Here is a 20379-nt window from a genome sequence, read left to right on the forward strand (position 1 = left end):
CCTGAGAGAGCTTCCTGTTTTGGGAAGCGAGGACCCACGCTGACACAGCAGAGATCAGCTCGGAGATGACCACAGGTTGGAGGAACACAGAGACAGGGGATCATGGACAGAGTGACCTCGAGGCTGCGGAAGGTGGTGTCCCTGCCGAGTGGTTCCAGTGGCCAGACAAGGGGAAAATCAGCGTGGGAAAGGGTTGCTACACACCCCGACACACGGTGACACACCTTTATGCCAGCTAGGCCACCTTCCTCTCCTCAGGAGGCTGCCTCTCCCATGTGGTATGTAATTAGGTTCAGAGAGGAGGCTCTGAGCTCAGCTGAGGGCCAGGACACCCCCTCCCCACCCCAGAGCTGCCTCTGCCTGTGCCATGCAATCATTTCCTGTCCTGTCCATGGGTCAGACTTCAGCTGAAGGTGGCCGGAAGTCAGGGGCCTGGTCTGGTTACACCACTACCTCACCGACCCACTTTGAGCAGGTCACTGGCGTTTCTGGGCCTCAGATATGAGAAAGAAAAGCAATACTACCCTCACAAACCCGTTGTGGCGATTACAGGAGAGGGCCCGGGAACACATTTTGTAAACTAGCATTGTGCGAGAGGGCGGTTGGCGTTGTTCCCAGGCTTTCTTCTGGTTCTAAAGCTCCATCCTGCTTTCCCACCTGTGGACCCTCGGGTACTCACAGCCGATGTCCCCACTGTGTTCTCCTTTTGTCTGTCTCTTTGCCCTTATCCTCAGTCTCTGCTCACTGCACCGAGGCAGAGTGGGGAGCAGGGAAGTAGGAGTCAAGGGGGCGGAGCAAAGCAGTGGACTTAGAATCAATTCCCCTTGATGGATTCAAATTCCCGTGTCAATCATTGATTCTTTACACGGAGCTCCCAGGGCAGGGGTTGGACTGCAGAGCCACCAGTGGCCACAACTGGAATTACACCTCCACATAGTGCTGGCGGATGGTCCGAATCCATCTCTCTCTTTCTCTAATTTCTTACTCTTTGTAAATTGCATCTTTTTAAAATTAAATCTTAAAAGTGCTAACATTCTTGAAAGAAATATGTTAGGCCCTTTCATCTCTTTATGTATTAGTTACACAAATGTTTCTAATATCCGCAGGTGGACAGTTACGGGTGCAGAGATGATGCCGGGTCCAGGCTCCTCTGCTCCCCTCTCTCCCCACCCATGACCACTGACCCACCAGGCAGGCCCAACTGATCAGCCTGGGGACCAGTGGGGCTTCTGGCTCCTGCTCAGACCCCTAAGTGCTCCTGAGCCTGTCACCCACCTTTGGCATGGCTTTCCCCGGAGAGGAAGGCAGAGCCAGGGTGCTGGGAAGAAGAGGCAGTACACAAAGAGAGGAAGAAGAGAAAGCATGGGCGCCTGACCACAGCTTCCTCCTGGCCTGCTCAGCTCCTCCCCCAGGGGCAGGTCACAGTGGGGAAGGGGCAGCCGGGCACAGAGGAGAGGAACCGCTTCTTCATGGACTCGGGACTGCGGGCCGAGCAGGGCTGCATCCTCCGGGTCCGGAGTCCCAGCTGCAGCTAGAGAGCCCCACTTCCCCATAGAATCTGGCCTCACCGGTCTCCCCCTCCCCCACCCAGGCCAGGCCTTTCTCATTTTGTCCATCACAGAGGTGCTGGAAGAGCCAAGGAGAATTGGGCCATCTTTTGTTTCCGTCTCCCGGGTGCCCCCCGCCATGTCCTTTCCCGCCGGCACACTGAGCAGGGTCCCTGTGGCCTGGAGAGCCCCACTCCCACTGCTGCTGCTGCTGCTGCCATTCCCAGGTGAGGAGGGAGGGAGGGATGAGCACAGGGAGGGGAGGGTGTGACTCAGGGTCAGAGGGGGCGCCGAGCAAGTGGCTCTGTGGCCAGGGTGCTGGGGGTCAAGCCCACCCTGGCATGGCCCTGACTGGCAGCCTCTTCTCCAGGCTCGTGGGCACTCCCAGGGGCTCAGCACCTCCAAAGCGTGGCAGGGCAGACCCTCTCCGTGAGGTGCCAGTACCCGCCCAAGAGCTGGCCCTACGAGAAGAAAGGCTGGTGTAAGGAGGTGTCTCCACTCAAGTGCATGAGGCTGGTCACTAGCTCCAGTCCCCACACACTGGTTCAGGCCTCTCGGTTCTCAATCTGGGACAACCCGGATGAAGGCTTCTTCATCGTCACCATGACTGGTCTGAGGGAGGAAGACTCGGGACACTACTGGTGTCGAAACTACCACGCTTCCAGCCACTCTGTCTCCAAGTCCTTAAAGTTCTATCTGGCTGTGTCTCCAGGTGAGCCCCTTCCCCTGGGATCCCCTCACTCCCTTTTGGTGACCCCTGGTTGCCTAGTCGTGGAAGCAAGGCTGCCCGTCCCCAGCCCAGGAGTCCTGGGAAGGCTGTTGGGAACACAGACCTTGAGGACCTGAGTGTGTGCCCACACATGCATACCAACATGATACCAACACATGCACCCACTTCACCCACTGTCTTCTTGATGATTTGCAAATCTCAGAGATGCTCAAACAGATCAGTGGAGCATGTTGACCAGACGGAGCCTGAATGACTTGGCTACAGGGGAGCCCAAGCCAGTTGGCATCTCTGAAGAAGGTATCCGTACCTAGCACATAGGAGGTGCTGATTAAGTGTGTGTCCACTGGCCACAAAACCACCCCCCACCTCCATGTTGGTATCATGTTGGTCTGTCCATTCCTTTTGGCCCAGGTCAGGGGCCAATGAACTATAGTCTAAAAGCTAAGGATGTTTTTTAAATGACTGGGAAAAGTTGTCAGAAAACAAAATATTTCTTGACACATGAAAATTATAGGAAATTCAAATTTTAGTGTCTGTAAATAAAAGTTTGGGGGACACAGCCACACCTGTGTGTTTATGTATTGTCCATGGCTGCTCTCATGCTACAGTAGGAAAGTTGAGTGGTTCAGACTGAGGACCGTATGGTCACAAAGCCTAGAGTCGTTACTCTGTGGTCTCTGCAAAAACGTTTGCCCACCTCAGTCTAGATCAGAGCTTCTCAGAGTGTCTGTGATTGCAATTGACTGAATGTTTGTGTCCCCCACAAAGTCATATGTTGAAATCTTAACCCCCAGTGTGATGGTATTAGGGGGTGGGGCCTCTGGAGGTGATTAGGTCATGAGGGTGGGGGCTCTGTGAATGGAATTAGTGCCCTTATGAAAGGGATATCCAGAGACCCCTCTCATCCTCTGTGCCATGTGAGGATACACCCTGAAAGAGGCCTCACCAGAACCCCACCACACTGGGACACTCATCTCCAACTCCCAGCCTCTGGCCGGGACTGTGAGAAATAAATCTCTGTTGTTTACAAGTCCAGTCTGTGGTGCTTTGTTACAGCAGCCTAAGCGGACTAAGACAGATTTAAAAAACAAAACTCTCCCATCCATCAATGACTATTTTTTTTTTGTAAAATACAATAAAAATTAATTACTAGGAGGGAGGGTATAGCTCAGTGGTAGAATGCATGCTTAGCATGCACAAGGTCCTGGGTTCAATCCTCAGTACTTCCATTAAAATAAATTAGTAAATAAATAAACCTAATTACCCCCCCAACAAAATATAAATAAATAAATATATTTTAAATGAATTACTAGAAAAATAAAATGAGAAAAAAATGAAGTACAAACCCAAAATGCTTATTAGATCTAACAGACATAAAATTACATTTCAGTAAATACAATCAGAGACAAACAAACAAACAAATACAACCAGAACAAACACAGGGAGGAAAAGTTCATTTGTAAAAACTGCACACCTTGTTCACTGAAAGTGTGCACTAGGAGACTGAGATAGTGGCTTCACGTTATACCTGAAACGTTTTGTTGTTCCTCAGTCATAACTAAAAAAAAAGTTAGAAGTGAAATAGCTATTTTCATATTAAATGCCAATATTCACACTTTGAACAAGCACCTTGTTTATCCCTATTTAAAGATTTTAATGTGACAAATGAGCATTCTTCTTGCTTATTAACTTACCTAATTTGAGTAATATTAATGACCTGATAACTCTTAGGGGAAAATATATAAAGAAATTGTTTTGAGGCTTTGTTTTAATAGCATTCAGAGTTGAAAACTGGTTTCACAGAGGTAAGTTGACAGAAATACAAAAAAGGAATTTTACAGCAATTTCAACAAGCTCAATATTTTTATTTTTAACTTTAATAAAAGGAAGCAAGTGATGCTGTATTTTCAAAATGCATCTTCAATCCTTCAATCCAGGAGCTAGTTCCAAAATTTTATCTTACAAAATTATAGTTAGATTATATTTTAAGTAATTTAAATCTTGTATCTTTTGACAGAAATTAAAATTCAAAACATTCTATCAAATTGCTGAGGTTTTTTATGAGTACTTTTGCAGATATGCAATATCAAAATCACCACCTATTTTGTTGATAATTATTACTAAATTAAGAACATTTCATAACAATGTATAGAAAATAGACTTCTAAGCTTCTAATTTTTGTTTTTGTCCTGAGATTTTATTTGCCATTGCGAAACATGTTGCATTCTTTCCTTACATAAATATATTAACATTAAAGCTATAATATAAGCAAGTCTGACTGTGCAGTCCGCATCTTTAAAAAGTTATTATGAATCTACCTTACGAACCGTCTTCCCAAAACATGAGCAGTTCTTACCGTAGATGAAACATTCTCAGCAGAAGGTTTCCTCTCAGTAATGACTGTGACTCTGCATTCAATAACAACTTTTTATGATCAGTTTCCATTTTATCACATAATAAAGAGAATGACCTCCATTTCAAAACATTCATCTTCATGTAATTCACAGTTTTGACCACGTTGGTAAGCACACTGTGTCAGTCCTGCTGATATTATACGGTTTTGGGTTGGAGTTACAAACTACAGTGGTAACCACAGTTGGTCATAATTACCAGCTAACCTTAAGGTATCACAGACCCTCTGTGTTACTGGCACACAGACAGCTCCAGATGCGACCCTCCGAGCCAGTTTAACGACACCCAAACTGGTCTATACCCTGTTTGATAGACAAGTTTTCTAATCACATGCTTAGACCTTGAGGCAATATCAAACTAATGTAAAAGTTTCCAATTCTTTACTCCTAATTTCTATATTTACCCTGTTGCAGGTGGTTACAATTTGTGGGCCGGCACCAGCTCACAGATGACACACTCAGTAGCTCAGGGCTAGAATCTTCCCTGAGTGTTCAGGACCTCCTCCAGGCTGGGCACATGGGTTGCTCCAGGTCATCCTTTGGAGCAGACTCAGAGACAGCTGGTGACTGCGTGGGACAGGATCCTGTCCATGTGTCCATCAGCCTGGCCATCTCTCTGGGGAAGATCTCCCAGGGTGCCCCAGCTTCAGGCACCCTCTCCTCCAGCCCTCTCCTAGCCCTTGCCAACCCCCCTGCGCTTTGGGAGAGACTGCTCCTCTCCTGGAGCCTGGGTGGGTGTGGAGACCTCAAGTGGGACATGGAGAGCACCCTTCCTTTCACAGCCTTGGAGCCCAAACAACTTCTTTCCCTCCTGGGCCTGCCCCCCTCCCCAGCAGCCATTGTCCTCTCTCTCTCCTTAACAGCCTCCATTGCTTCTCCAGAGAGAACCTCCCCCAGGTCTCCACCTCGGGCTCTGAGCACAGGTAGGCCTGGGGTCATCCTGGGAAGGCAGAGTCGTGGGGGTGGTGGGCAGGTAGCTCACAAAGCCTCGGGATCAAGAAGGGGGCTTGTAAAAGGCATGTACCCAGACTGGCCTGCAGGGGTGGGGAGCGGGCAGCCAGGCTCTGCTGCAAAAGCAGGAGGGACGGGGATGTGAAAGCAGCTCTTAAAATTCCCCATGAGGGGCCCCCTTCCCCTCACAGCCCCAGGAGTGTTGAGAAAGAACATGGATGTCAGAGATGAGAAAGCTTGAAGGCGGGGACTGTTTCCGCACTTGAGGGGTCCCATCCAGAGAGGCAGGAATGCTCGGAGGGAGGCCAGGCCTCCTGACTCCCGCTCCAGTGTTCCTCCAGGACCAGGGATACCTCCACAGGCACCGGATACAGCCTGGGCCGCAAGTCTGTCTAGTCTTGAGCCAGGAAACTTCACAGCCCGGTCCCCACTGCCCCAGATTGATTTTCTTTGGGGCTAGTGGGCTTCTGTTCCCAGTCCAGCCCAGTTTTCTATTCCAGCTTTCTGGTCAACACAACAGGGCAGTCCCTCCCCCACCACCCTCGACTAACCAAGGTCCTTTCTCTTTCCCTGGCAGCCTCTGCCTCCATGCAGGCCACCTGGGCTCCCCACGACCTGGTCTCTCAGACTGAGAGCTGTGTGTCCTCCAAGGGAGCAGCCAGAGAGGCCCCCAGGGCTTCTACCACCATCACGGCCCTTTCACTGTGAGTTCTGGTTCAGGGTGGGCCCCTCTTCCCTACAGGTCTGGCTCAGACAGAAGTTCCGCCCTAGTCCCATCCTCTCCCCTTTTTGCTCCTCTGTCCTCCAGGCAACAAAACTCCACCCTCTGGTCCAGCCCTGCAGCCTCCAGGGCCCTGGTCCCCGTGCTCTGTGGGTTACTTGTGGCCAAGAGCCTGGTGCTGTCAGCCCTACTTGTCCAGTGAGTAGACTCGGGGGAAAATGGAGCAGGGAGCAGCTTCTGTCCCTGGATAGAGGGTTGGAGAGGGAATCAACCAGAGAACACAGATGGAGGAAAAGTGATCATCGATGGGGCTCTCCAGATTAAACCCTCGCTGTCCGTATCTGGCCCACCTTGTCTTTCAGCTGCAAACTTTCAAGTGTCTTGTCCACGCTTCTTGGTCTCTATGTTTTCTCCTTTCCCTCCCCTCTTCTTTTCTTCTCTTTTCCTTCCTTCCTTCCTTTTTCTTTTCTTCCTTCCTTTCTTCCTTCTTCCTCTTCCTCCTCCTCTTCTCCCCCCTCCCCACCCCCACCCCATTCACCCCTCCATAAATAACTGACCTGTACAACCAGAAGTCCCTCCCAACATCCGCCCTTCCAGGAATGCCAACCCAAAGCCATCAGCCTCATCCTCCGTCCTGAAGGAGAGAGGGTGTGCCCATGAGGAAAGAGTCATAAGCTCTGGGGGGAAGAGAACCCACAAGGGAAGATGGAGGCGGGGTTGTGTGAAAGCTGTGAGGGCAGCACAAAGGTGAAGACGACCTGAAACAGGATGAGGTCAGGAAGGTGCAAGCTGGCTGGAGGAAGGACAGGCGTGGGGAGAGGGGAATAAAGTCAAAAAAGGGATTCAAGTGACTTCATATGTTCCCTCCTTCTCCTCACATCTCAGGGCCTTAAGGAATCCCTGTGTGTGACGCAGAGGCAGGTCTCTGATGCTCCTGACTCTGCTCAGATCCCAGGGCCCGGGGTGCTTCCTGCTGAGCCTCAGGACCCAAGAAGGATGGCCGGTCTCCCCCAAGGCCCCAGGAGCTCCTCCCTCACCTCTGCCCTCTGAATTCCCTGCAGTGGGCAAAGCCTCCAAAACTTGATCCAGTGCCCCTGGCTGCACCCCTTGCTCCAGAGCTGAGGATTTCCCAGCCCTGGCCTCCTCCAAGGTCCAGGCCCACTATGTCTCAGATGCCTTAGTCTGCATCTGGATCAGCACCATCCAGTTCTGGGAGCCAAAGCCCAGGGGAGCATCCTTCCACTAAACCGGAGCCACCACTGCTGATGACGGCTCCTCCTCCTCCCCCTCCTCCTGTCTGGAGCCCCATGGCTCAGCCAGGCCTCCAGATCACCCCAACATCTCTGTCTCTCTCCCCGCCCTTACTCAGCCACACGCTACAAGGCTTCTCCGTTCTGCGTTTGTCTGTTGCTTCTGCCTCTTCCTCCGCCTTTCCAGACCCCACCACGTCAGCCCTGGACATGGACCCCTCTGTCAGTCACCTAACTGCTGTCCTGCCTTTGGTTTCCACATCCTAGATTGCTCCCCCTCATACATCCCTCTTGGCAACACCTCTGTGCGTCTTCACTGTGTGGGAATTGAAGACCAGAGTCATTCTCAGGGCCCCATGCTCTGCCAAGGTAGCCACCCCTTGTCACCATATCACTGTGCTTCCCCCACGCTGTCCCTCAAACCACCACCAGGATGGCTGCGGGTTCTGGAGTGAGGTGAGCCCTCCCTTCTTCTGCACAAGCTGGCAGGGGCTCCTCAACACACCCCCAGCAGAGCCCGCCCTGGCCTTCCCCCAGGCCATGTCCCCCGCAGGACAGTTTTCTCTCTCCGACGCATGATCCCGATTTTGGACCTTCTGAACTGAGCCTCTAACTTAATCATCTTTTTTTCTCCTGTTCTTCATCTTTTATTCTTTACTCCTATTTTCTGGGAAAGTTCCTCATGGTTCCGTTCCAATTCTCCTACTCAAATGTTTACAATCTGTGCTATCATGTTTTAAAATTTCTAAATGGTCCATTTGTTCTCTGAATGTATCTTTTTATATCACACCTGTTTATCTGGGGGTGCCACATCTCCTCTGGCAATATTAACCTTTTAACATCTTGAAGTTTTTTTTTTTTTTAAGCCTTCTGTGTTTTCTGTTTCCTCCAAGTGCCTTTTTGTATCTTTTGTGTTCTCCCTTCATTGGCCTCTGTCTTCCCTCAGAACTTTCTGGAAACTTCTGCTACTTCTCAGCAACCCATCCATATTAAGAGCTTGGATGCTCAGTGTGTTACAGTGCTTCATGGACTAGACTGAATATGTCCACTCAAAATAAGTATGTTAAAATCCTAATCCCCGAGCTGACGGCATCAGGAGGGAGCGCCTTTGGCGAGTGATGAGGTCATGAGGGTGGAGACCTCATCAATAGGATGGCGCTCTTATAAGAGACCCTACACTTTAGATTCATAAAAGGGACTCTGCGCAGCACCCTTGCCCCTCTGCCATGCAGGACACCGTGTGTACACGGCCCTCTTTGGACCAGGAAGCCCTGACCAGACAGGCTCTCCGGGTGCCTTGATCCCGGACTCCCTGGCCTCCAGAACCAGGAGAAATGAATATTTGTTGTTTAAGCCTCCCTGTCTCTGGTACTTTCGTTATAGCTGCCCAAATGGACTATGACAAGCAAGGTTTCTTTTTTTCTCTCTTTGACAGCTCAGTTTCTCCAAAAAGGACTCTTTAACTCTTGCCCTGGGTGGGGAGAAGTTCAGATGCCAGGGCTCTAGGCATTGACTGTAGCAAAGCGAAGGGGCTTCACCGCCTGTTTCACCGCCTCAGCCCCCACGCCCCCTGCCCCACTGTAGCATCCTCTCCCCCTCAGTCATGTCTGGTGTCCTAAGCGGAACATCTCTGAGATTCGCTCTCATCGGAGACTAACCTCAAGTTCTCTGCAGGGAGGTGAATGAGAGGAAAGAGAGAGGATGTGGGCAGCTGACCCCTCTCAGTCTCACGGGAGGCAGAGGACCTGGGAGCCCAGTGGCTTCTTCCTCAGACTTTCAACTTCTTCTCAGGTTTCCTAGCCCTCACTCCTACTCCGCCTTCTGAGATACCCCTTTGTGAGGCTCTCTGGGGTTCTAAGGTTAAAGTGCTTGCTTGTTATTTCTCACACCCCTAGCTGGCTTTCTCTGGTCCATTAAGTCATCCAGCTGTTACCCAGCTTCGAAACATTGATGGCGCGCTCTCTTTTACGCTTGAGGGTAGACTCAGCCAATTTTGACCCATTTACTGCTATTCCTTTCACACAGTTCCCATGCCTTCTTAGGAGTCAAGAGGGACCCCAGGTTTCCATCAAACAACCCCTCCCACCACGCACAACCCAGAGCAGAGTGAGCGAGACCCCAGATCTCCACTTGCTCCTGTGAAAGCTCCTGGCTCCTCCTCCCTCCTCGCACAGCCAGCACTGAGACCCCTGCACCAGCCTTTTCACACCTTTACTGTCTCTCCAGTCATGACAAGATGCCCAGGGCTCCTTGGTCTTCCCTCGCCACCCAGAATCACATCTCAGTAAGACCTTATAAATTCAATTAGCCCCATTCCCCACTCTTCCCCAAATCCATCAGTCTTCTCACTCTGCCCTCTGAAGTCATCGGCACAAGCCCTTGGATCCTTAACTTCTCTGAACAGTCCTCTCCACAGGGAACATGCACTCTGTAGTCCTTGCACACACAGGCTCTCTGCTCCTGTGGCCTCCAGCCTCTAGGCCTGAAGACAGGGCTGGGTCCTCTTTGCTCCTCATTGCCGCTTCCTATCTTCCTGTCCTCCCTACACCAGCCCCTCGGCCTGACTTCCCACCACCAGGCTGTACTGTAGCCCACCCATCACCGCCACAGATCCTATACAATCGGGAGCATTCCTCCTTCCTCTGTGTTGGTCTTCACTCCGGGCTCACTGTCACTCACACTTTTCCTGCCATAATCCCTGGTGAACTTGAGCCATGCAGACCCATGCACTCTCCTTCCAAATCCCTGCCTCTTGGTTCCTTGACCGCCTCTCCCCCCGTGGTCTTGTCCTCTTCCCTGCCTCGGGCACCTGAGATAGCTCATCTCTGACATACCCACATTCCCAACCACCATCTGTCTCTCCAGCTCAGTCCTATTCATCTGATCATAGTACCCCTTCCACACTCTGGGATCCAGGCTCCATGAGTCCTGCCACCCTATGCCTTCCATCCCCATGGACCCACAAACCACCCTTATAATCATTCTTTGGCACACAGTCTCAATTTCTCTGTCTCTCTCCCTGTTCACTGAACTCCAAGCAAAACTCCAACCCTGGTTGAATCCAGCATCCCACTTACTCTGTCCTGCCTCCTGTCCCAAAGCTGAATGTGGCTGGAAAAACCAATCTATTATGCTGAAGCCTCTCACTGTGAACCATGGTCTCCCTGCTAGACCTCTATTTCTCATCATCCTCTAGACCCTCAAATGCCAATGCCCCCTCCTCTCCTCATGCTCAGCTAGTGTCTTTTCCTCCTCCCTCTCTGAAAACAGAGACCCAGAGAAAGGAGTGTCCATTCGGTCCAGCCACACCTGTCCATCATCGGACCTCTGCATCCCCATGCTCATCTCCCTTTCCCATCTCAGCCTGACTTCTCCACTTCAGCCCCAAATCCTATCTTCTCTCCTCTACACAAGAAAATTACCCAGAGGTTCTCTCCTCTCTCCTGCATTGTCTTTTCCCCTCTCTCATGTGTCATAATAATCAGAATACAGTGACACATTCAAAACCTTCTCTTCACCCCACGGCACCTCCAGCTACTGCTCCACATTCTACTGCCCCTTTCAGCCAACCCCCTGAAAGGGTGGGCTCACTCTCAGCCTCCAGTATTTCTCCTTCTGTTCACTCTTGAATCCACTCCAGTTTGTTTGTACCACTCCCTGAAACATCTTGTCACAGACCCCAACGACTTCCACATTGCTAAACCCAGTGGCCAATAATCAACCATCAGATCAGAAAGATGAGCAGCATTGGATATGACTCATTGCTCCTTTTTTTCACTGAAGTATATTCGGGCTACAATGTTATATTAATTGTTGGTGTACAGCCTAGTGACTCAGTTATACATATATAAATATATATTCCTTTTCATATTCTTTTTCATTATAGATAATTACAGGATATTGAATATAGCTCCCTGTGCTATACAGTAGGACCTTGCTGTTTATCTAATTTTTATATAGTAGTTAGTATCTGCAAATCCCAAACTCCCAGTTTATCCCTCCTCCCTCCTTTTCCCCGTGGTAATCGTAAGTTTGTTTTCTGTTTGTGAGTCTGTTTCTGTTTTGTAAATAAGTTAATTTGTGTCATTTTTTTGGTTCCACATATAAGTGATATCATATGATATTTTTCCTTCTCTTTCTGGCTTACTTCACTCAGTATGATGATCGCCAGGTCCATCCATGTTGCTGCAAATGGCATTATTTTATTCTTTTTTATAGCTGAGTAGTCCACTTTTTTCTTCTTGAAATGTTTTCTTCCTTTAGCTTCCAGTTAAGAAAAATAAAGAAGAAAAGAAAAGAGAAAAAAGTCATGGTTTTCATCCTAACTCATTTGCATAATAAGTTGCCCCAAAACTGAGTAGCTTAAAACAACAAATGACGTATTTACCATCTCACAGATTGCTCTGGGGGAGTCTGGAATTTGGGAACATCTTGACTGGGTGCTCCTGGTTCAGAAGCTCTCATGTGGCTGCAGTCAGGATGTCAGCAAGCGCTCCAGTCATCTGACGATGCGTGAAGGACCACTTCCAAGGTGGCCCACCCACATGGCAGCTGAAACAAGAACTCAGCTCCTTGCCATGACCCGGGAGCTCATTTCCCTGGAGGGACTGATCCAAGAGAGAGTGAAGAGGAAGCCACAGTGTCTTTTTAAACCTAGTCTCTGAGGTCACATACCATTCCTTCTGCCATATTCTGTTCATTAAAAGCTGGCCACTGGGCCCAGCCCACCCTCAAAGGGAGGGGGATTAGGCTCCGTCTGCTGGAGGAAGGCATATCAGTGAACTCACGGCTCTGCTCTAAAGCTACCACAGTACACACTCCGGCCACAGATTAGTTTCATTTCTCCCACATGCAAAATATGCTCGTCCTCTTGAAAGGTCTCCAAAAGTTTCATCCCATTACGGCATCTGTGTGAAGTCCAGGAAATGGTCCTCTGAGTCCGGCCCAGGTGCGGACGAGGCTGCCGGGTTTTGGGCTGGATTTACAGCTCCTCAAGCCCCGTTCGCAGTGTGGCGACCGTGAGCTAGAGAGACCAGTTATCAGACACACACCCAAGAGACAACAGTGCTACAGGCGTGGGATGAGCACGTAGACGTTCCTGGTCAAAAAAGCGGGGAGCAGGATGCAAAGGGAGTCAGGGATCCATAGGAAACCTAAACTTCAGCTGGGCAAATGCTGGAAATCCCTGGGTTAGGACTCTGCCCTACTCCTACCTGGGAGTGACTTCCCACGGCCCGAGGCCCCCTCTCTGGGCTCTTGATTCTGCCCCAGTCCTCCTCTGCCTGCCCAGGTTCACACCCTCATAGTTTTCTCAGCCTGCTGCCCGTCCCTCTTCGGGGGATACCAAGTCCTTTCTAAACTGTATATGCCCTCATTCCTTTCAGGCCAAGCTGGCAGGGTTTTGTGAATGTCATTCTCTAAAAAAAAAAAAAAAAAAAAAAAAAAAAGTGTGGGTCTCCTGTGAATCTTACTGGGATTCATTCAATTAGACAAAAGCCGCACCCACAAATCTCTTCAAGATAAGCTCTCTTCTGTACCTTGGGCTTCTGCTGCTAAAACCGAGTATCTTTTTTTTCCCTCTCTTTCTCTTTTTTTAATTGATGTGTAGTTGATGTATAATATTATATGTTACAGGTGTACAATATAGTGATTCACAATTCTTAAAGGTTATACTCCACTTATAGTTATTATAAAATATTCGCTATATCCCGTGTTGTACAATATATTCCTGTAGCTAATTTTATACATAATAGTTTGTACCTCTTAATCCCTTACCCCTATATTGCCCCTCCCCCTTCCCTCTCCCCACTAGTAACCACTCATTTGCCCTCTGTATCTGTGAGTCTGTTTCTTTTTTGTTATATTCACTAAATTGTTGTATTTTTCAGATTCCACACATAAATGGTATCATACAGCATTTCTCTTTCTCTGTCTGGCTTATTTCACTTAGCATAATACCCTCCGAGTCCATCCATATTGTTGCAAATGATAAAATTTCATTCTTTTTTATGGCTGAGGAGTATTCTATTTTATATATACACATACATATTTCATCTTCTTTACCTGTTCATCTGTTGATGGGCAGTTAGGTTGCTTCCGTATCTTGGCAATTGTAAATAACTCTGCTATGAACATTGGGGTACATGTATCTTTTTGAATTAGTCTTTTCACTTTTACTGTATACATACCCAGGAGTGGAATTGCTGGCCCAGTTATGGTGGTTCTATTTTTAGTTTTTTGAGAAACCTCCGTACTGTCTGTAAGCTTCTTGGAAGACCTCATGTTTGACTGAAGGAATCTGTGAGGCATATGCCCTCAGATTCATTAGAGGGTCTTCGGTCTGAGGCACTATCTTTGATCTTTCTGAGGTCTTCACGAAGGATTTTACAGTCACACCCTTGGTTTCATCTTTAGACCATTATTTTCCTGAGAGTGCTCTGCATTTGATTTTAGCATCATTTACTGTCTGAAGAGGCTGAGAACTTTCAAAGCCGTCAAGTCCCAGCTCCTTCCTGTTTAATAACCCTGCCTGCCTCGAGTTCCCCTCTCCCCTCTCACATTTTATAATAAGCCGCAAGGAGAAACCAGGCGGCACCCTCAGCGCTTTGCCTGGAGATCTCAGCTACCCTACCTAGTTCATTAGCTGCATTTTCGACTTTCCACGGTACTGCAGGTGGCAGTGCTGCCAGACTTTCGGCCACTCTGTAACAAAGATCTTTTTCCTTCTCACCTACTGGCTAAGAGAACCTGGAGACTGTTCTTAAGGTCTCTACCCACCCCACCCCCCATTTCCTTATTGGAAAAAACTGATAATATTCACGTTACCAAGCTATTTGGATTACTAAGTAGGATATATATTCATAAAGCATCAGACAGATGGAAGACACAGAACGAATGTGGAGCTTTAGAGGGAGTGAGACATATAGTAGAAAGAGGACTCAGCTGTGACACAGCAGAGGCAACTCAGAGCTGATCTCTGCTGGAGGGACAGTTGGTAACGTGTGGGCAGAGGGTGAACTTGCAGCCCTACGGGAAGTCGTCTCCCCTTCTCTGTGGACGGCAGAGGGGAACACAGGAAAGAGTCAGAGTGAGGAACCTGACCATCCTGGGCCCAAAGCACATGCACCCTCACTGACAGCCCTTTCTGATCGGCAGTGGCCAGGAACAGGCTTCCTCCTCGTCAGGAGGCCGTGGCCACCCACCTGGTGTATCACGGGATGGGGACAAGGTTGCCCCTGTGTCTGTGTAAGATTCTACGGCCACTCCTGACCCCCTTCTGGCTGCCTGTCCTGACTGCAGAGGGAATGCAGTGGAAAACCCCGACGGAACTCAGAAGCCTTGGACACCAGTAAGGCCACCTGCCACTGTCAGCAGATCACCTGCAGGGGGATGAATATTATCACTACACTGTTGTGAGAATTAAGATAAACAACGCAAATGAACAAGCCTTGTAAATTATAAAACTGTGTGAACATACAATGTTCCCTACATTTCCTTCAGGCTCTAAAGCTCTGCCCTGCTAGCCCATCTTTGGTCTCTAGGGACCACCTTCCTACTTTGCCCTCCGTTTTCCCCATCGTCTGATCCTTAGTTTTCTCCTTGGCCGACTGGAAGCCAGGGAGCCCCTTGGGTGCTATTAGAAGCAGAGAAGGTCTCTGCACATAAGCCCAGTGTGTAGAGGGGCCCAGGATGAGCAAGGCTTGGAACCAAGACCCGGATTAGTTTGCTCAGCTCAGCCGTGTGTGGGCTTGTGCAGGTCACTGCCCCTCTCTGAACCTCTGTTTCCTTCTCTGGAAAATGAAGATGCATCAGAGTAGCCACGATCTCCCCCCAGCTCTGTTAAAAACAAGACAACAGGCCCAAAATGGAGTCACTTAGGCTAAGCTCCACATCATCAAAGCAAGACAACTTACAACTTCAGCTCTCCCAGAAATGGAATCTCCAGCCAGCCAATCAGGAATCACCTGAGCAGCCCTAGTTAAGTCATCTGCCTGATAGCCTCCTGCCATCCCTAAAGGAACGCAACTTTGCAATAACCAACCTACTTTTTTCACCAGTATAACTTCCTCATTCCCACTCCCCTCTGCTCGTAAGTCTTCCATTCTGTGCACTCCTCAGAGTTCCTTTCTGTCTACTAGATTGGATGCTGCCTGATTCAAACTGGTTTTTGCCAGATAAACCCTTAAACATGTTCATATGCCTTGGTTTATCTCTTAACAGTTTGCTGGAGAGGGTAAACAGTCCCCCCAAATGTGCTAAAGCCCCTGTTCCCCTGCTGCTCACCTCTAAGAGTCTGGTAGCGTCCTGGCATCCAGGGACAATTTGGGCTCCCAGGCCTTTTCCTCTGAAACCCCAGTCTCCCACTTCCTCTTTCCAGTTGTCAGCCTTCTTTCTGAGCTCCTCTGGGGACCGGGCTCTGCACCAGGTCCAAGGCAAGGAACTCTAGAGAAGTTGAAAGTTTCAGGCAGACCAGTTTCTGCTCAAGGTTAAAGTGCTGAATTGACTGGGGAAATCTCAATACGGACTGGGTAACACAGGCTACTAAGAAATGATTTTTAATTGCATTGGCTGTGATAACATTAATTTCCTATGTAGCAAGAATCTCTTTTTATAGAGATGCGTACTGAATTATTTAAAGTGAAATGTCTGGATATCTGCAATTTATTTTTAAATACTTCCTCATAAAAAATACAGTGGGTTAAAAATAAAGAAATGGGGTGGAATGTCTGTGCCCTAAGCTCTGATGACAGTGCCTGCGGCAGGCACTTCCTGATCCTCTCTGGAAATCAGACAAATGGTCCCCCATTCCGGTGGGGAGGTTACAAAAAGGCACTTCTCCGGGCCTTCTAGAAAACTGCACCCCTTTCATGGGGGCGGGCTCTGACTCAGGCAGCACCTGGTGGGCTTCTGATTCCACCTGTGCCCCCTCCCCCCAAGCCCCGATGACTGGCACACCCAGGGAGTCCCAGCTGTTGTCATCAGATGAAGGCAGATACAACCCCCATTACAGCCACAGTCCCAGGAGTGTGTCCTCAGCTCACTGAAGCCCTGAATTTGGCCCTGGTCGGCAGGCCTCTGCAATGGCCCCACCTTCAATTCCACCTACCACACCAGGTTTTTTTTTTGTTTTTTTCTGTTTTCTTTGTAAATTATGTATAAATGGCAACATCTTCCTGATTCTAAAAACTCTCCTATTCACTAAAGGAAAGTATGTTAGATTCTTTCATTGACTTAGTTTTTCAAGCAGCCTTCTGCAGCCTCAGTAGGTAGGGCAGCAGTGGGGGCTGGGGTACAGAGGTGCCCCCAGTGCCCAGGCTGCCTCTCCCCTCCTCCCTGCCCTCCTCCCAAGCCCCAGCCCCTCTCGGGACCCCCGCTCAGCATGCTCTTCTCTTATGCTCCAGTTCTCCTCTCCCCTCAAGCACCCAAAAATCCTTCCCAGGATTAGACTAACCCACCAATTAGACCCAGGCAGGAGGCCTGTGGGAGTCCAGTGGGGCTTAGAACTATGGTCAGGATCCAAATGATGCTCTGATCCTACCCACTGTCTTTAGCCCGTCCTCCTGAGGGAGATGGGTCAAACCAGGACCCAGGAAATGAGAGACACTGTGCAGAGAGTGTGTGGGGGGTGAGGGTGGAAAGAGTGGGTAGTCTTGAGATGACCACAGTTTCCTTTGGGGACTTCTCAACTCCTCCGCCTGCCCACTCCACCCCTGCCTCACCCAAATGGGGGGAGGGGGCAGCTGGGCCAGGGGGAGCCAGAGCACCTCAGTCTCCTGTGGCTGCCATGGAGGGGGCAGATCTGAGGCCTCTTAGGGTCCAGAGACGCTCCACGCACCTGGGTAGAGAGGGTTCTCCTGGCCCCACCGCCCTCCCAACCCTGCCCTTAGAGCCCATCACTTTCTCAAAGGAGGCTTTTGTTCTTCTCAATTCTTTCTTCTCAGTGGTGCTGGGGAACACCTGGTGAATCAAGCCCTTTTCCCAGGAAACACATCATGTCCTCAGCCCCTCCACCCCGCACCCAGGGGCTCAAGGCAATGGGCAGCTTGGCTGGGAGGACCCCTTCTGCCAACACCAACTGCTCCTGGCCTGCATGTGCCCTTGACTTCAGATGAGAGGTCGAGGGGGAGATGGAGAGACGGTAAGAGATGGGAGGCACGGGCCAGAGAGAAGTGGTCCAGCCAGGAGGCGTGTTTCAGGTGTGAGCAGAGGGGAGGCTGCTCCCCTCCCCCAGATCTCAGAGGCCTCTGTACCCCAGGATCCTGGGGAGAGAGACCCAAGCCTGAGGAAACAGGAAGGGCTTCTCTGGGCAGGGCCATGCCCATCCCAGGAAGAAGGGCTGTCAACCTAGAGAAAAACACACAACATAAGAGCTGTGAGTTTAAGTTTTCTTCAGGGATCTTACAGAGAACTATAGCCCAGGAGACAGCCGCTCAGTAGCTCTGAGGAAGCCGCTCCGAAGAGGGAAGGGAGAAGCCAGTTTATAAATAACTTTTTGGCCAGTAAATATGTGAAGACGTACGTCTTGGTAAAAGATTACTGCTAGTCACAAAGAACAGAGATCTCAAGTTCATGACTTTAGTGCTTTCCTGTATGTGGAAAGATGCAAGAATCTGGGCTCATTAATTCTTCCTTGGAGATGCATCTAAGTATCTAGGGACCTGTTTATCCAAAGCCCAGAAGGCTTCATCTTGTTTTCCATCCTGAGTCCCTCACAGGACACAGTGTCGTGGGCAACTGCAATGGGTGACAACTTAACCCTGTAGAACCAGGCGGTTTGCAATGTTCTTTGTTCTTTGCTTGCAGGGCAAAGGAGGGAGCCACAGCCAATCACTGGGACTGTCAGTCACCAGAGCAGGCGTAAAGCAAGACTATGGTCCTCCCCACACTCGGCCTGGGACAGCATCCCGGGACCCGCGTCACTGTCACCTGGGCTCCAGAGGCCAGCCCAGGCACATGAGCGGGAAACAGAAGGCTCCCTGCAGCTGCCAGTACTGTCATAATCATCCCCAGTGCCCCTGGTGACCCTCTGTCCTGAGGAGACCAGTCTCCACAGGTGCCAGCCAATGCCCCTCACCCTTTCCCGAGGACTGGCCCCTCCACACAAACACAGAGGCCAGGAAGGAAAAGACTCACAAATTTCCCACCCAGAAAACCAAGTCTTACGTATGATAAAAGATACTATAAGCAACTTTTTTTTAAAGTGACAGGACAGAAAAAATAATATATGTTATACAAAAAAGAATACTCAGAAGGTATAAGGAACTTGGAAAATCAGCAAGTAAAGTGTGTTAAAGGGAAAAAAACACAGGCCTAACATGACTCCAGTTGTGCTCAAGCCCATGACACCAAATCTAGACTTCATACCTGACCTAATTGCAGTCATGACCTCCCCTGGGGAACATAATCTTCATCAACCAGTCTGGAATTTTCTGGTCAGCACCAATGAGGTCATCTGCCACGTGGGCCCTCTCCATCCCTCAGAGGAAGACGAGGCCACCTGCATGAGAAGACCCTTTCCTATGCTGCACACCGGACGTGAACACAACATTGTAAATCAACTGTACCTCAACTGAAAAAAAAAAAAAAAAGAATAAATAAGGCACAATTAAAAAAAAAAACCTTTCCCCTATCCCTGCAAAAAAAGGGTGTCCAAGCCTTAAAATAATCTTTTCTTTTATTTTGCAAGTAGCTCCCTTACTCCCCCCAACCCTCTCCCTCTACAAACCTTCCGGTTTGTACAGCCCCTGCAGCACCCTCCTGGTTGCTGGATGGAATGCTGCCAACTCATGAATCCCTGAATAAAGCCAATCAGATCATCATTTTCACTGGGTTGAATTTTGTTTTTAACCAGGGCAACAACTCTACAGAAGAAACAGAAAAGGACAGAAACTGCAACCCAAAGGCACACCCATGGAAAAATTCATATGCAGAAGCCAGGATCAATGTTATTAGTAAATGGGGAAATGCAAATCAAAACAATGGCGGCTGGGGGAGATCACTTTCCCACCCATTAAATTAATAAGAATATGAAAGATTGGCCATTTTCAGGGGTGGTAAGCTGGTAAGGAAGTGGGCAGTCTCAAAATCTGCTAGTGGGAATATAAATGAGCACACCCTTTTAGGAAATCAATTTGTCCAGATTTATCAAACTAGTAAATGGACATCCCTTCCTAAAAACAATTTAATCATTTATGGCTTCTGTGTGAGAGAATACAGTCCTGCGTGCACAAAGAGGTATATAAAAGGCTATTTGTCACAGCAGTTTACATAATAGTGAACTGAGAAGTCAATTAACTGGCCATGAATAGGAAGGGAAGGACGGAAGTGATGCTTCATCACTAGTACAGGGTGTGAGGTGGCAGAAAGAAGCAGTCAGATCTGTGCGCACTGACACACATAGATCAGATCACCAAGACATTTAGGTACAAAAAAAGTCAAGCTGCTGAGTGATATCAATCACAGCACTTCGTTAATCTAAGAAAAAAATGAAGATAAAGCTATATCCACAGATATAGTGTGTGTGTATGTGTGTGTGTGTGTGTACAAATAGGGGAGAGTGTGCAAGGATCGCCTCTTGATCCTAACATGAGTTAAGTCTGGGTAGGGGTGTGCTGGGGCATGAAGGGGGACTTTCACATTTACCCTGCATTCTGTATTGTTTAAATATTTCTATAACACACAATAAAATGCACTTGGGTAAAATAAGATGGCAATATTTTCATGACCGTTGAAGTCCGTGGATGGTGAGGATGTCAGAGGTCACAGCAGC

General features: G+C 49.1%; 1 protein-coding gene across 1 annotated transcript; it reads left to right on the forward strand.

Moving 5' to 3' along the window:
* Window positions 1-1455: 1455 nt before the first annotated feature.
* On the forward strand, window positions 1456-13562 carry NCR2 (natural cytotoxicity triggering receptor 2). The gene is made up of 6 exons (XM_064476476.1): window positions 1456-1774; window positions 1918-2259; window positions 5552-5611; window positions 6217-6343; window positions 6448-6558; window positions 12008-13562. The coding sequence occupies exons 1-6, from the start codon at window positions 1687-1689 to the stop codon at window positions 12114-12116; spliced, it is 837 nt and encodes a 278-aa protein (XP_064332546.1). The 5' UTR covers window positions 1456-1686; the 3' UTR covers window positions 12117-13562.
* Window positions 13563-20379: the final 6817 nt, after the last annotated feature.

The sequence above is a fragment of the Camelus dromedarius genome, chromosome 19 (genome assembly GCF_036321535.1).
Source record: "Camelus dromedarius isolate mCamDro1 chromosome 19, mCamDro1.pat, whole genome shotgun sequence".
NCBI lineage: Eukaryota > Metazoa > Chordata > Mammalia > Artiodactyla > Camelidae > Camelus > Camelus dromedarius.